Source organism: Pelophylax lessonae, assembly GCF_965119305.1.
Source record: "Pelophylax lessonae genome assembly, chromosome: 11".
In the NCBI taxonomy this organism is placed as follows: domain Eukaryota; kingdom Metazoa; phylum Chordata; class Amphibia; order Anura; family Ranidae; genus Pelophylax; species Pelophylax lessonae.
In genome coordinates, this window is record NC_138778.1 from 52,991,192 (window position 1) to 53,006,346 (window position 15,155).

Consider the following 15,155-nt stretch of genomic DNA (forward strand, 5'->3'; position numbering starts at 1 on the left):
TTGCTGTATAACTAATATGCATAATATGATTAACGTAGTCAGTCTTTTATTGTATCATCACAAAAACATCAAAGATGTAGCTAGTAAAATGCGTTTTAACAAAATGCTGTCAGTTTCCCAGCAGATGCCCATACTTGTATACGGTTTGTGTGCATAGCCAAAACATTTCTTTGATCTTGTTCTGAAGGCTTCCTCAGCTGTAAATAGGAAGTGGAATGAGGATTTACTGGAAAAGCAAAGCAAACTACTTGCAGTTTGCCAAATTTAGTGTAGTTATCAAATACAATGAAAACACTTCTCGTTCCATGTGTGGCCTTTTTGTGCATCAGGAGAGGTTTTGGCTGTTGAGGGATATAGCCACATCTAAACACACTGATTGTAGGGTCATGAGATCAATTTGCACCAGAAACCCTACTGGAGTTTTTACGCTCTCCCAGTCATTGTCTGTGTTGTTTTTGTGCAGCTGTCAGTTTTTTTCACTCCAAAACCATACCGTGCAATTGGACAAATTTGCGTTACTGTCATCATTTATGATGATTGTGATGGGTATGCTTGTGATGTGTCATCTGTGCTATCAGCACGATGGTCTGGAGAGGTAAAGTGGTTCTAAAGCCTAATGCCCCGTACACACGTGCAGATTATCTGCAGACTTTTGTCTGCAGACTTACCAAAACCATATAATATGAGGTCAAACCTAAACACTTTCAATTTGTATGCAATCCAGCAGGCCCTTGCACTACATAGAAAAGGTAAGTCTGCAGACAAAAGTCTGCAGATAATCTGCACGTGTGTATGGGGCATTAGGCTAAGTTCACATGTGGGCGATTTTCTCCTCTAGGATCAGCTCAAAAAACGCCCAACAAGACAAATCCTATTCATTTAATGGCCCCTGTTCACATCTGAGCGTTTTGACGTTTTAAGCAAAACGCCCAACGCTCAAAAAAGTACATGAGCTTCTTTTTGGGCAGATTACAGGCGTTATTTTTTTCCATTGGTCACTTGTCAACCTAAAAACGCCTGTAAATAGCAACGCCAAGATGTGAACGTAGCCTAAGGTCCAGTTCACACCACATGCAGTCCAGTATCGTTTTTTTTTTTTCTGCATTCAAGTGCATAGATAGTAGGCTATATGGTTTTCAGTGGCAAAGTTCACACCAGTGTGGTCAATGCCAGTGCGTTCCAGTTCCAGAACAAAAAGGAGGAACATGCTGCACTTTCTGCACTGGACTTTACTGCAATGCAGGAAAAACACACCAAAAACGCAATGGAACACACATGTCCTTATTTAAGGTTCAGAAAAAAATGCACTGGACTGCATCAAAAAGGTACTGGAACACATCAAAAAACGAGCATGCAGAAAAGCATCCAGGACTCATTCGGACTGGGTTTCTATGATGTGAACTGGCCCCCTAAGTTTTTAGACCTTACTGCATTAGGGTGAAAAACCTTCTGCCTCCTAGACCCCCCCCCCCCCCCCCCCATACCTTACCTGAGCCCAACCTGATCCAGTTATGTGCACGAGCACATCGGCTTCTGCTGCTGTCTCCGCATTGGACAGATTGATAGCAGCAGGAGCGATTGACTCCTGCTGCTGTCTATCAAATCCGGTGACACAGGAGTGGGAGTGGGGGGGGGGGGGTGAGTCTCACTATCTGTGTCAAGGGACGCAGCAGCGGGACTCTGGAGCAAGCACGCGTGGTCCCCTTCCCCCCAGCTGATTTCCCTGGGGGGCACCCGATGAAGAGGATGAGCCTGGAATGCTGGCTGGGGACCCCAGAAGAAGAGGATCGGTGCTGCTCTGTGCAAGACCATTGTAAGTATAGGCATGTTTTTTTTTAAAAAAAAAAGGTTTAGAACCACTTTAAACTGTTACTAAACCTACAACAGTAAAATCAGTCTGTATATGCAGTAAAGAATGCTTGTTATACTCACTATGGAACTTAAGGGGTTAATCCTCTGCATTGTGTAAAAAGGCTGTTTGGTCCTCTCTCCTCTGATCCTCCCATTCTTTTACTGTCCGCAATCCATCTGCTGACATGACAGTACAGAGCCTTGGAGGCACTCTGCACATGCTCAGTTTGATGTATATAGCTCTTTTTTTTTTTTTTTTTTTTGGGAGGGTGCTTGTGATCTGCACAGGGCCAATCAGCACTGTCCAAAGTCAGGGGTCCTGCAGCCTCATAAGACAGTTGGAGGAGAATGAAAACTCCTCCTACAAGCTTTAACCAGTGCTCGGCCGGGCACTGATAGAAGTCCCAAGACTGCTATATACTGCTGATGAGAATAGGTATTTAGCAGTTTGTATTTACTAAAATATTTGCATTTCCATGTTGTGTGTAGTGTGAGAGACCAGATATCCTGGGTCCTGGGTTTAGTAACACTTTATCTTCCTTCTCTTTTTTTTTTAAACCAATATTGTGTTTATACTAGAGTTTTTCTTTAAACTGTTATTCTTTATTTTATAGTTAAAGAAAAAGTAAGGGAGAAGTTCAAAGATTTGTTGAGTCAGAAGTCAAAGAAAAAGAAGAAGAAAAAGAAAGCAAAGTCAGGTAATACTCGACAGCACAGGCATTACAGTACAGCCGCATTCTACTTAACAGGATCCAGTTATTGCAGGGCTTGACAAATTTGCTTGGAATATAGGAACCAGCTAAAAAGTTAGGAGCTATTTTTTTTTTTTTCCACCCATGCCGAATGGCCGGGTTCTGTCAGACCGGCTTCCATACACACGGGCCGAATGGTGGCTAGTTTTTATTGAACCGGCTGATGTTGCCTGGCATTCAGCCCGTGTGTACTTGGGTTGATGGCGTGATGGGCAGTGGCTTACTAGGGAAGGACAATACTGCATGGTGGGGGCGATGGATCCAGAAACTCATGCCACCTTAGGCCTCTTTTATACAGGCACCTCCGCTAAGCGAAATCCCCTTGCTCAGTGGGGATTTGTCCGCTAATGCCAGCTGAGCAGGCAGATGACAGGTCCTGTCCCCTCTGCTATGCAGAGTGAACACTAACACAGTCCCGCTCTCCTCTATTAGGCCAATAGATGGAAGTGGACTGCCTGTCCATTTCCATTTGATTCGATCCACCGAACGGATGGAAAATAGAGGAAACAATCCCAGCGCCTTCTAAGTGCTGCAACACATTTTAATATGGTGTAAAGCAGTAATACACTCACATAAACAGGTGGATTAAAGGCACTTTGTAAAGAAATGGTAGTTTCTCATCTAGGGCATCACTGGAGCCCATGGGCATTACCGAGGCCGCCCCACCGCATGTGCAGGAACTCCCCTGCCTCTCTTACTGGGACCCCCTGCCTCCACTACCAGGACCTGCTCCAGTGATGCCCTAGATTAGAAACTTCCATTTCTTCACGAAGTGCCTTTAATCCACCTGTTTATGTGAGTGTATTACTGCTTTACACCATATTAAAATGTGTTGCTACACTTAGAAGGCGCTGCGCTTGTTTCCTCTTGACCCGCAAAGCCGCGGCCTTAATTACCGGCCGGCGCGGCATCTTAGTCCACACACCTACGAGCAGGGGCCTCATGGCAATCTTCCCAACCTGCAAAAATGAATTTTAGGGAGGTGGCACTTCACCCCCCACCAATTTAACACAAATAGAGGATGATCAAATGAAATGCAATTAATATGCAGAGGTTTACTTCTTCTGAGAGATATTAAAGGAATACTCTAACCACCATGACCACTTCAGTAATTTGAAGTGGTCATGGGGGTAGGAGGTAGAAACACTGCACATGCTGGGATATTTACAATTATGTGTTGGGGGCTAGTTGCACCCCTAAGCACATGTGACTTACTGTTGGCTGGTACTGCTGGCGAGAAATGCTGGCTCCACTGAGCGACCTCAACGGAGTGTGAGGAGCGGCGCTGGAGGAAGCAGGCAGAGCTGATTCTTCCTGTATCCTCTCACTGGCAGAGTGCGTTTGAGATCACTCCACCTGTGACAGGATGGAGCCGGAACTATACAGGAAGCATCGACTTCGTTCTGACATCCTGGAGCCGGGATTGCGCAGGGCACTTGCAGGTGTCAGGGAGCCACAGCCCGCATGCGGGAGACTCCCGCAACTCGTGGGAGGCTTGGGATGTCTGACTTGTAGCTGCAGTGTAGCCAGGCACCAGGCCACCAATTCTAGTCGCCAATACGACCTGGTGCCTGGTGTTTGTCGAGCCCTTCAGTATTGTATTCAATGGCTCTGTCACCCTGTCCTGTTAGAGAGGAAGTCCATTTATCATTTACGATTTTACTACAATTCTGTTGATGGCTAATGCTATGCAGAAAATTTTAGTTCTGTGTTGAAAATCAGGGTATCTATAACCTTGTCTTAAAGCAGAACTCCCAAGCAAAAATCATAATTTCAGGATCTTGCTTGTGTCCTAATTTGCGTATTCTACTTCCTATCTGATGACTGTAGGAAAAAATGGCTGCTGAAATTCTGCTTCCTTTTTCGCTTCCACTTCAGTCTATTTTTGCTGCAAGGCTGATTTATTTATTTTTTTATGCATATATTATAACTTAAAACATTTACTGAGGACCCTCAAAATGATAAACTCACTAAAATCATGGATCCTGTAGAACAAAAAGTTGGTAGTCACAATCTTGCCATCATTTTTAGGTAAATCCAGATTCTGTAGAAGTGATCAGGTGGCTTACCTGATGAGCATATTTAATGGGCTGTGTGACCAGTTCCTGACCTGTAGAATGGCAGGGTCTGGAATGTGTGTTCCTAGAACAACCAGGTTTAGTAGCCCCAGAAGATTTCACACGGTCTGTTGACTTGGTATAACAAGCAATTGCAGATGTTTTGTTCAGAATTTCCTTCTTTACTTTAAATACTGCTAAATTATTGTTGTAAGTCCAAAAGAATAACTTGTGATGTGTTTTTTTTTTTTTTACTGACAGAGCTATCTGGCAGTGAAGAGAATGTAGATATTTCTAAGGAGCTCTCGCCAAAAAAAATACAAACTTCGAAGCCCAACAGTGATTATAAGGTCCCTTGTTCTGGAAAAAGCAGCGATCATGGGCGCCATCGAGATACAAGACTAAGTGGTACTTTTTGATGATTTGTGTGTTGTTTTTTTTTTTTTTTATACTTATTTTTTCCTTGTTTTATGCTTCAGTAGCTTCAGTAGCAATAATCCTATCTTGTTGGTTAGATGGCTTTGTGTTTTTTTTTTATTTCAGTCCTTCCTTTTCATAATCACTAATAATCCTATTAGCAGGTTGTAAGCATAGCAGTACCACTTAAGGTGGTCATAGATGGAGCGGTTTTATTTACTGCAACCCGTGGTCGAAAATTGCTTCATTCTCCCATTAACACAATTCGTATTGATTGGGGAGGGGCGGCCACTGTCTCGGCCGAGGGAACACACAGCTATTGCTAGTGGCTGGAAAAATTACATGAAAAATCTGACAGGCTGGTTGTACCCAAGTTGATTGATCGATCAACTTGGGTACAATCAGCCTGCCCATACATGGTTCGAATATCGTCAGGTCCCTGCAGAAACGACCGAGATTTGAACATTCTTTATGCATTATTCGGTATTGTCGCCCTCCATATGCTGCACGACATATTTTGTTTATCTTTTGGGTAGTGGGTAGCTTAGGCCCAGCATATCGTGGTTTATGCTAGATTTTCCCTTCTCCTTCCCTTGCTTTTGAAGGGCATCCAATTGTCTGCTAGTTTCTGGTGTCTGAGATCTCAGACCAGCAGCTTCAGGATATTTTAGCTGAGCCAAGTCGTTGCAAAAAGGTTTCAATACAACTTGCATTGGCCTCTGTTAAAGAAGTTGTATGCAAGCCACAATGAAGTTGCATAGAGATTTCGGATTTAAAGTCACGGCAGTGTGAAGCCAGGCTAAACCAGAACGTACATGTTTAAGGTTTTCATTTCTGGTTTTGTTCTAAACAGATGAGGAGACGCTCAGCGACTCTTGCACGGAAAGCTTACTTTGGAGTGATGAGGACTACAACGAAGAGATTGATGTCACACATGCTGATGACGATATCGATGACGAGGAGGATGGAGACTGTGAGATTGTGCGCTGCATGTGCGAGGTGCAGGAGGAAAATGATTTCATGATTCAGGTAAAAATATAGCAGAGATGGGTGTGGGAAGGGGTCCATAGATACTGGAATTGTTTACATGAATGGCTTTTCTTTTTCAGTGTGAACAGTGCTTATGCTGGCAGCATGGTGTCTGCATGGGCTTATTAGAAGACCGCGTTCCTGAGAAATATACCTGCTATATTTGCCAGGATCCTCCAGGTATATCAATGTGTATTTCACCTGATAGCATTTGTTACAGTTCTTATGACACGGTACTTTTTTTTTTCTATGACCACAAACACTTCTGTGAATCTTTACACTAGTGAAGTAATTCAAGGCACCAAATCCATTCATTAGTTTGAGTTGACAAAACAATTGATAATTGTGAATAAAGAGCATTATAAATCAAAGAAAAGTTGCTCTAAAAAAAAAAAAAAATATTTAGTTATCCAGTTATTTAGTTATGCAATTATCCCAAGGACGGGTGTGTTTTGGTTAGCCAGCTGGCTTGATTTTATATGCGCATTCCTCTGAAACTGCTGTAAGTGCAATCTTATACATTTTTTAATAAAGTACTTTGGTACTTTTATGGGGAATTACATCTTTTCAACTGTGGAGTTGGACACGTGGATACTTGTAGGATTACTTTTTCCTATTTCCTTGATACCTAAGAGGCCCCGGCTGGGTTATGCCACAGGTGTTGACCATTGCAGGTCTCCTCGTTCTGGTAAGAGGCCATCTTCTCCTGACGGAGGAATTTCACTCTTGGTGGTGTTAACCACACGTTTGTGGGAAGATTTGACATTGGTGGATAATCTTCACCAGTGTTGTATATCGATGTGTATATGGACATTTTATACTATTTCACACTTTTGTGATCTATATTATATATATATATATATATATATATATATATATATATATATATATATATATATATATATACATACATACATACATACATACATACATACATACATACATACATACATACATACACATATTTTTTCTTTTTAGCTCCACTTTTCTTTGATTCATATTGCCTATTTGTGTTTGTCTCACATATTGTTGCTGCTACTTTTTGTAAGCTCAGTTATTTTTCTGTCAATGAATAAAGGGCATAACTTGAATCTCCACAGATATGGGATATGATCTCCATTTAAAAAAAAAAATTGTACTGTGTGTGTGTTTTGAATTTCAGTGAATTGATCAATAGCTGCTTCCTTACAGGCCAGCGTGTGAGTCTGAAGTACTGGTACGATAAGGATTGGTTAAACGAGGGCCACATGCCTGGCTTGTCCTTTTTAGAAGAAAATTATTCTCATCAGAATGCAAAGAAAATCGTGGCCACCCACCAACTCTTGGGAGATGTGCAGCGAGTAATTGAAGTTTTGCACGGTTTGCAACTGAAAATGAGTATATTACAGTGAGTATCCTCCCATGATTTGACCCCCCCCCCCCATCTGTGCAAAATCTTGTCGTCATGGTTTTCTGTACTGAACATATACTGTAATCTAAAGATATGTTGTTCCTAGAGTGTACATCTATTCCAGGCAGTGTTTTCTGTGTCCCTCTCCATGTCCTGCAATCTATGGTCAAGATTTTGTAAATCAAAAAACACACAGCGCTCTGGGACTTCTGATATGAGTTACACCAGTTATGGCAAGGCATCTATTCCTATTATGGATCCTGCAATTCTGTGCAGGATCCATAATTGGAATAGTCTAAAAGGAACTGCTATTTAAAGAACACAATATACAGGGATATGGGTAATTATTATCGACACGAACACATGTACACCTACACAGGTTGAACTGGATGGACTGTTTTTATTCAACCTTACCTACTATGTAACTATGTAATTTAAGTGTCAGAAAGCGCTACTTTATTCCAGACCTGAAGATAGCCATCAAATCATTAAACCATAAATGTCCAGAGTACCAGTTACCAACTCGCTGGTCGTGCTGGAAGATCAAACCGCTCCTCAGTAGGGGTTGACCGATATAATTTTTTTCGGCCCTTTCAGGTCGTTGGCCATTATCAGGTGCCGATATGCTGTACATCAGTTTTTTTTGATCACTTTTATTGCAGTCACAATAAATGTAAACATCCCTTGTGACAATAATAGGCAGTGACGGGTGCTCTTTATGGAGGGATCTGGGGTCTATAAGGCCCCAAACCCCTCCTCTGCACTTAAAAGCATTCAAAATGCCAAGTTTGGCTGTTTTGTATACTGTAATTTTTTCTAAATGTAGCACCTTAGTGTCATAACCTCACTTTCTGGTTACTACATCAGAGCCGATTCCAGCTTTGTTGGGATATTCGGCCAGCCAAGGGATATGCCGGCTGGTCGCTTGGGCCTCCCGGTTGGACGGGAGACCCGGGCAGAGCAGCGGGAGGGGAGGTGGGGTGCTCCCCTCCCACTGCTTGTCATACCAGCGGAGCAGCTGCTTAGCCACATCGGTTGTTGTTACAAGAAAGTAAACTGACCGCTCTACAGTACCGGCCCCAGTACAACCCCTTGAAGCAAAATCGGTAAGTTTGGGACCAATACTGATTCTTCACAAAAAAGTGAATATCGCCCCGATAATCGGTCAACCCTCTACTCCCTGCAAAAGCCGGTGGTCTTGGGCTATCTAAAGTACCGTACTTTTACCCACACAATTACATGGTATTATGGTCTCCGCACTTGCTATATAAGCTTTTGGTCAAAATTCTGTATAAAGATAAGGGGGTTGATTTACTAAAACTGGAGAGGGCCGAATCTGGTGCAGCTCTACATAGAAATTAATCCGAGTCCAAGTTTTTTGTCAAAGCTTAATTGAACAAGCTGAAGTTAGAAGCTGATTGGCTACCATGCACAGCTGCATCATATTTTGTGCACTCCAGTTTTAGTAAACCAACCCCTAAGAAATGGCCTGTGCAGGAATATTGCAACAAGACCACATAAGAGTGGTATTATGAAGCCCCACAGAAAAAAAAAAGTCTGCATTTATACCTGGAAGCCAGGTTCCATTTTTTTTTTTTTTCTTAAGACTAAATCTCTGGTTGTTGTAGGAACTACTCCGCATGGAAACGGTCTACACAAGCATGGTTTACAGGTTCTCAAGCTATTCTGGAGATGGTCCTAATCCTGCAGCATTAAGGCAGAGCCATAGCTCTAGTCCAGGGTGGATTCAGGATACATTTTCAGCACACATTGTCTAAAGGAAACATGTTGTGAGGAAATGGACAACTCTCTTCCTAAAACTAGCAAACTTGCATGTGCCATGCTAGGGGGTATTGGATGCCACCGTCAATTATTACATCTGAGATACTGGCTCAGCTTGTCTCCATTGAAGTAATTAGTTATACCATGAACAGGAACACTGCACAAAGATGCAAAGATATATTCTTTGGGTAGCCTGCAGGAACAATTTCTGCTGACAGGTTTTAAATTGGGCACAGTGCTTTCCTCAAAGATTCTGAAAAGAGTAGTTCCCAAACTTTAGTTTTCACCCAGTGTAATTTTTAAATATTTGCCATGCAAATAAGTATGCAGATCAGGAATTTGTATTTCAGTTTGACTTTCCAATTTGCATGCTTGTTTCCAGGTCAGTGTATTGAAGCCATTGACCAAGGAAGGGGTTAACTGTAATTTTGACCAGTCTCTACTGCTGTCTGTGCAGATTAACTGGTCTTGTATCAGCCCTTTTGGTGCCTGCTGGGTCCCTCCCATCGCTCTGCTGTCTGCACAGACTATGTGCAGTACAGTATTTGTGTCACTGCTACTCTTACAATATCTGGGTTTGCAAAGGCATTTGGTGCACACACTGTACTTTATATTGTTTTGTGGCTTAACCACTTAAGCCCCGGAGGATTTGGCTGCTCAAAGACCAGGGCCTATTTTGCGATTCGGCACTGTGTGACGGACAATTGCGTGGTCGTGCGGCGCTGTACCCAAATGAAATGGACGTTCTTTTTTTTTTCCCCCACAAACAGATTGCTTTTGGTGGTATTTGATCACTTGTGCAATTTTTACTTTTTGCGCTATAAACAAAAAAAGAGCGACAATTTTGAAAAAATAACAATATTTTTCACATTTTTTTTTTTTTATATGAAATTCCCCAAAAAAATTTAAAAATCAAAATTTTTTAACATTTTAGGCCAATTTTGTTTTCTGCTGCATATTTTTGGTGAAAAAAAATTGCAATAAGCGTATTTTGATTGGTTTGCGCAAAAGTTATTGCGTTTACTAACTAAGGGAAAGATTTATGTCATACAATTGACAACAAGGCAATATAATGAAACAAATCAATTGCACTAAATCAAAAGTCCATTCGGCATATATAGATGGTGGAGAGTCCACTAGAGGGTGAAGATCCCAAGATGTGAAAGAGCAATGGAAATAAAACAGTCACCCGTGCGGATAGGCAAGATGGCAGCTTACCGCAATGAGTGGGCCTCCAAATTAATGGATGGGCCACTAAGAGCATAAAGTAATAACTCCTATGGACTGGATTCTCTCCTCTGCGTGAACGGACCAAGTATCACTAGACTGCATCAAACCCTCACTCGCTCATAGATCCAGACACGACTCCGATATGTATGGCAATATGTAGAGGATAAAAGCATTCATAGCGTAATCCCGTTTGGCGGTATAAAAACAGCTTTATTCAAGGTTCTACTTACATGGCAGTAGATCAACACAAGCGAATAACACATAAAAAGCGGCGTCCCGCTATAATCATTACAAAGCCAGCGTCTTGGGGGCGTGGCAAGCGTGATGTCCGTAACCTCCCGACCGGTTTCGTCAGAATGACGTCGTCAGGGGCGTGGTTACCGGACATCGCGGTCACGCCTTACAAATACCCCATACAAGAATCACATCCGGAACTTCGTCCAATCACGGACGAGAAGGGCGGAAGTGACGAATCTGACCTTTGGCCATTAAGGGCGGAAGTGCACTTGTAAAAACAATAGCGTCGAGGAGAACATAGGATTCAAAACGGAATACTTAATTAGCCATCCTCGATCAAGCCAATCAAATAAGGGCAGCAATACTTACTTCGACAAATAATATAAAAAATAAACAATAAACATGGTGTCGTATAAAAAGAACCAGGATTAAATGCATATATTGATCACCGATGTCAGTAAGCGCCATCTAGTGGCCAAATAGTATATAGTCAAAAAAAACAAATTTATTTGACTTGATGGAAAAAGAGAAAAAATATTAAAAAGGCCAAAAGGCAGATTGCAGCACTTTTCCCTTATAGTACATAACTCTACATATCAACCTGACAATGGTCTCTAGCAGGTCAGCAAAAGCAAGAGATATAAAAACTTAAAAAAAGATTTTACCACATAGTAACAAAATAAAAATGAAGGATTCATATTCATATACGAATGTTGAGTGGGATAGAGCATGATTATGCTTTTCCCATCTCAGCAGCATTTAACTGTTATTAATAAAACTGTTAATGTCCCACTCAACATTCAAGCCATGAGGGACATAGGTTTTCAAAATATAAATCCACCGCGTCTCAGCGCGGGATAACTCCCTTTTAGCATTTGCCCCTCGCCAATTTGGAGTGAATTTGTCAAAAGCCACAAAAAGCGTATTACGGGGGTCTTTATGTCGGCAGTGGTCAAAATGTTTCGACACACTATGGCCAGGGAACGCTTTACGTATATTTGCCACATGTTCCCCCATACGGATTTGCATGTTTCTCAGGGTTCGTCCAATGTATTGTTTCCCGCATTTACATTGAAGTAGATACACTACATTCTGTGTTGAACAAGTTATGAAGGATTTAATTGGATACTCTCTCCCGGTGACATGGGACCTGATTTTCTCAATTTTTCTACCTTTAAACACATTAAGAGCACAGATGTTGCATCTCTTACACGGGTAGAACCCTTTTAACTCCGGGAGAAACATGGGCCGCTCCGGTCTTTCTATAACATTGTGGGCCACCTGGTGTCGTAGTGATGGAGCACCTCTAAAAATGACATTAGGTCGGTCTGGGAGGGCCGGACCTAGTACTCTGTCATTTTTGATGACAGACCAATGTTTCTGCATGATTCTCTTGACCTCATAATGTTGTGTACTAAAAGAGGTCACAAAACTATTTTTGAAAGGTCGATTATCATTGTTTCTAATACGTGGGGCAAGTAAAACAGACCTATCCATGTCCGCCACTTCCCTGATGGTCTTATCTAGGGAATCGGCCTGGTAACCCTTATCCAGAAATTTATTCTTAAACTGTGAGGCTTGTGTAAGAAAAATATCCAAATGAGTACAATTCCGTCGCAGCCTCATGAATTGTCCTTTTGGGACAGCCTGTAACCATGATTTGTGGTGACAGCTGTCCACTGGGATGAAGCTGTTGCGATCGGTTTGTTTAAAAAAGGTGGAAGTGACCAACCTATCCTCCTCGACCACCAAATTTAAATCTAGAAAATTAATACTGGTTGTACTACTGGTACAGTCAAGTTTGATACCTCTATTGTTCTCATTTAGTGTGGACATGAACAGGTCAAGGGAACATTGGTCACCATCCCAAAGGAGGAGGATGTCGTCTATGTACCTACGCCACAGCACCAGCTGGGGCGGTCGGTCCCTATAGACGACATCCTCCTCCCACCTGGCCATGAATAAGTTGGCCAGGCTGGGGGCAAATTTCGCCCCCATAGCCACACCACGACACTGCAAGAAATAAGTGTTGTTGAACCAAAAAAAATTGTGAGTCATTGCAAAGTTCAAAATTTCCAAAATGAACTCAATCTGTGCTCCTATCCAGATTACTCAGAGTGTTTAAATAATAATGTACTGCCTCATACCCCAGTTGATATGTAGAGTTATGTACTATAAGGGAAAAGTGCTGCAATCTGCCTTTTGGCCTTTTTAATATTTTTTCTCTTTTTCCATCAAGTCAAATAAATTTGTTTTTTTTGACTATATACTATTTGGCCACTAGATGGCGCTTACTGACATCGGTGATCAATATATGCATTTAATCCTGGTTCTTTTTATACGACACCATGTTTATTGTTTATTTTTTATATTATTTGTCGAAGTAAGTATTGCTGCCCTTATTTGATTGGCTTGATCGAGGATGGCTAATTAAGTATTCCGTTTTGAATCCTATGTTCTCCTCGACGCTATTGTTTTTACAAGTGCACTTCCGCCCTTAATGGCCAAAGGTCAGATTCGTCACTTCCGCCCTTCTCGTCCGTGATTGGACGAAGTTCCGGATGTGATTCTTGTATGGGGTATTTGTAAGGCGTGACCGCGATGTCCGGTAACCACGCCCCTGACGACGTCATTCTGACGAAACCGGTCGGGAGGTTCCGGACATCGCGCTTGCCACGCCCCCAAGACGCCGGCTTTGTAATGATTATAGCGGGACGCCGCTTTTTATGTGTTATTCGCTTGTGTTGATCTACTGCCATGTAAGTAGAACCTTGAATAAAGCTGTTTTTATACCGCCAAACGGGATTACGCTATGAATGCTTTTATCCTCTACATATTGCCATACATATCGGAGTCGTGTCTGGATCTATGAGCGAGTGAGGGTTTGATGCAGTCTAGTGATACTTGGTCCGTTCACGCAGAGGAGAGAATCCAGTCCATAGGAGTTATTACTTTATGCTCTTAGTGGCCCATCCATTAATTTGGAGGCCCACTCATTGCGGTAAGCTGCCATCTTGCCTATCCGCACGGGTGACTGTTTTATTTCCATTGCTCTTTCACATCTTGGGATCTTCACCCTCTAGTGGACTCTCCACCATCTATATATGCCGAATGGACTTTTGATTTAGTGCAATTGATTTATTTCATTATATTGCCTTGTTGTCAATTGTATATTAATTTATTAACTTTTTAAGCACAATTAATTTTGCTGTTCATAGCGCTGCACTACTTGACACACAATATGAATGGGATTACTATGAATCCAGTGTTCTAGCTGCTACCTTGTTTTATGTTAATTTATCATATACTTTTTTATTCATTATTTAAGCGCAGGATATCCCCCTTGATTTCATCACATTACTACAGTACTCAGTGCTAAAAATATGCTGTTACTGTAAAAATGACACTGGCAGGGAAGGGGTTAACTTTATTGGTGATCAGTGGGTTAAATGTATCCCTAGGGGCGTGATTCTAACTGTGGGGGGCGTGATTTGTGATGTAACCACAGAGACATACGATCTTGCATAGCAGGATCGTGTAGTCTCTGCAGTTACACCAGGGAGAATGACAGGCGGCTTTGTTTACTTTAGCCGCCTGCCTTTCTCCCTCTTCAGCCAGAGATCGCGAGTGGCCGGCGGACATCAGAGCGTGCCTCCGGCGGCACGCGCTCGCCCCCTAGAGGCTCGTGGGCGAGCGACATAGTACTATGCCGCTTTGCCCAGTAGGGGCTGACTGCCGCAGTAAATAGTCGTGCGGCGGTCGGCAAGTGGTTAAAGTGTTACTAAACAAGCATGCTTGTTATACTCATTGTGGAACCTAAGGGGCTAACCCTCTGTATTGTGTAAAAAGGCTGTTTGATCCTGTCTCCTCTGATCCTCCCCTTCTTCAGAGTCCCCAAACCATCTCCAGGTAGTACAGAGGCTAGGGGACAAAGCTGCACATGTTAAGTTCGGTGTAGATTGCTAGAGGTTTTTTTTTTTGTTTTTTTGTTTTTTTTTGTTTTTTCCCTTGGGAGGATGCATGTGATCAGCACAGGGCCAATCAGTACTGTCTAGACAGAGGGTCAGGGGTCCTGCATCCTCATAGGAAAATCATAGGAGAATGAAAACTGCTTCAAGCTTTAACTCGTCACTGACAGAAGTCACAAGACTGCTGTAACTGCTGATGAGAAAAGGTATTGAGCAGTTTATATTTACTAAAACTATTGCATTTCCATGTTTGGTGTACTATAGGAGACCAGATATAGGGAATGCAGGGTTCTGGGTTTAGTGACACTTTAAAGGAAATCTTTTTCTGCCAGAGCTCATGCTTAAAGCTAGGGTGACAGTGCTTTATTAACCGGACTGCAGTACGGGGTAGGGCAGTCATTATATAATGGAGCCTTCACAACAGCTTTGTTACTAAGAAGTA

The 15,155-nt window shown here is 42.3% G+C and overlaps 2 protein-coding genes across 2 annotated transcripts in view; both read left to right on the forward strand.

Moving 5' to 3' along the window:
- LOC309566766 (ER degradation-enhancing alpha-mannosidase-like protein 2) overlaps positions 1–15,155 on the forward strand; it is a 242,145-nt gene that overhangs the window by 129,705 nt on the left and 97,285 nt on the right. The gene's annotated exons all lie outside the window — the stretch shown is intronic.
- The window catches only part of PHF20 (PHD finger protein 20), a 137,148-nt gene that overhangs the window by 108,747 nt on the left and 13,246 nt on the right, over positions 1–15,155 (forward strand). Inside the window, exons 13-17 of the mRNA XM_082272227.1 lie at positions 2,466–2,549; positions 4,922–5,068; positions 5,931–6,106; positions 6,187–6,286; positions 7,298–7,493. Coding sequence (XP_082128353.1) covers positions 2,466–2,549; positions 4,922–5,068; positions 5,931–6,106; positions 6,187–6,286; positions 7,298–7,493 — 703 coding nt within the window. The remainder of the gene's footprint in view (positions 1–2,465; positions 2,550–4,921; positions 5,069–5,930; positions 6,107–6,186; positions 6,287–7,297; positions 7,494–15,155) is intronic.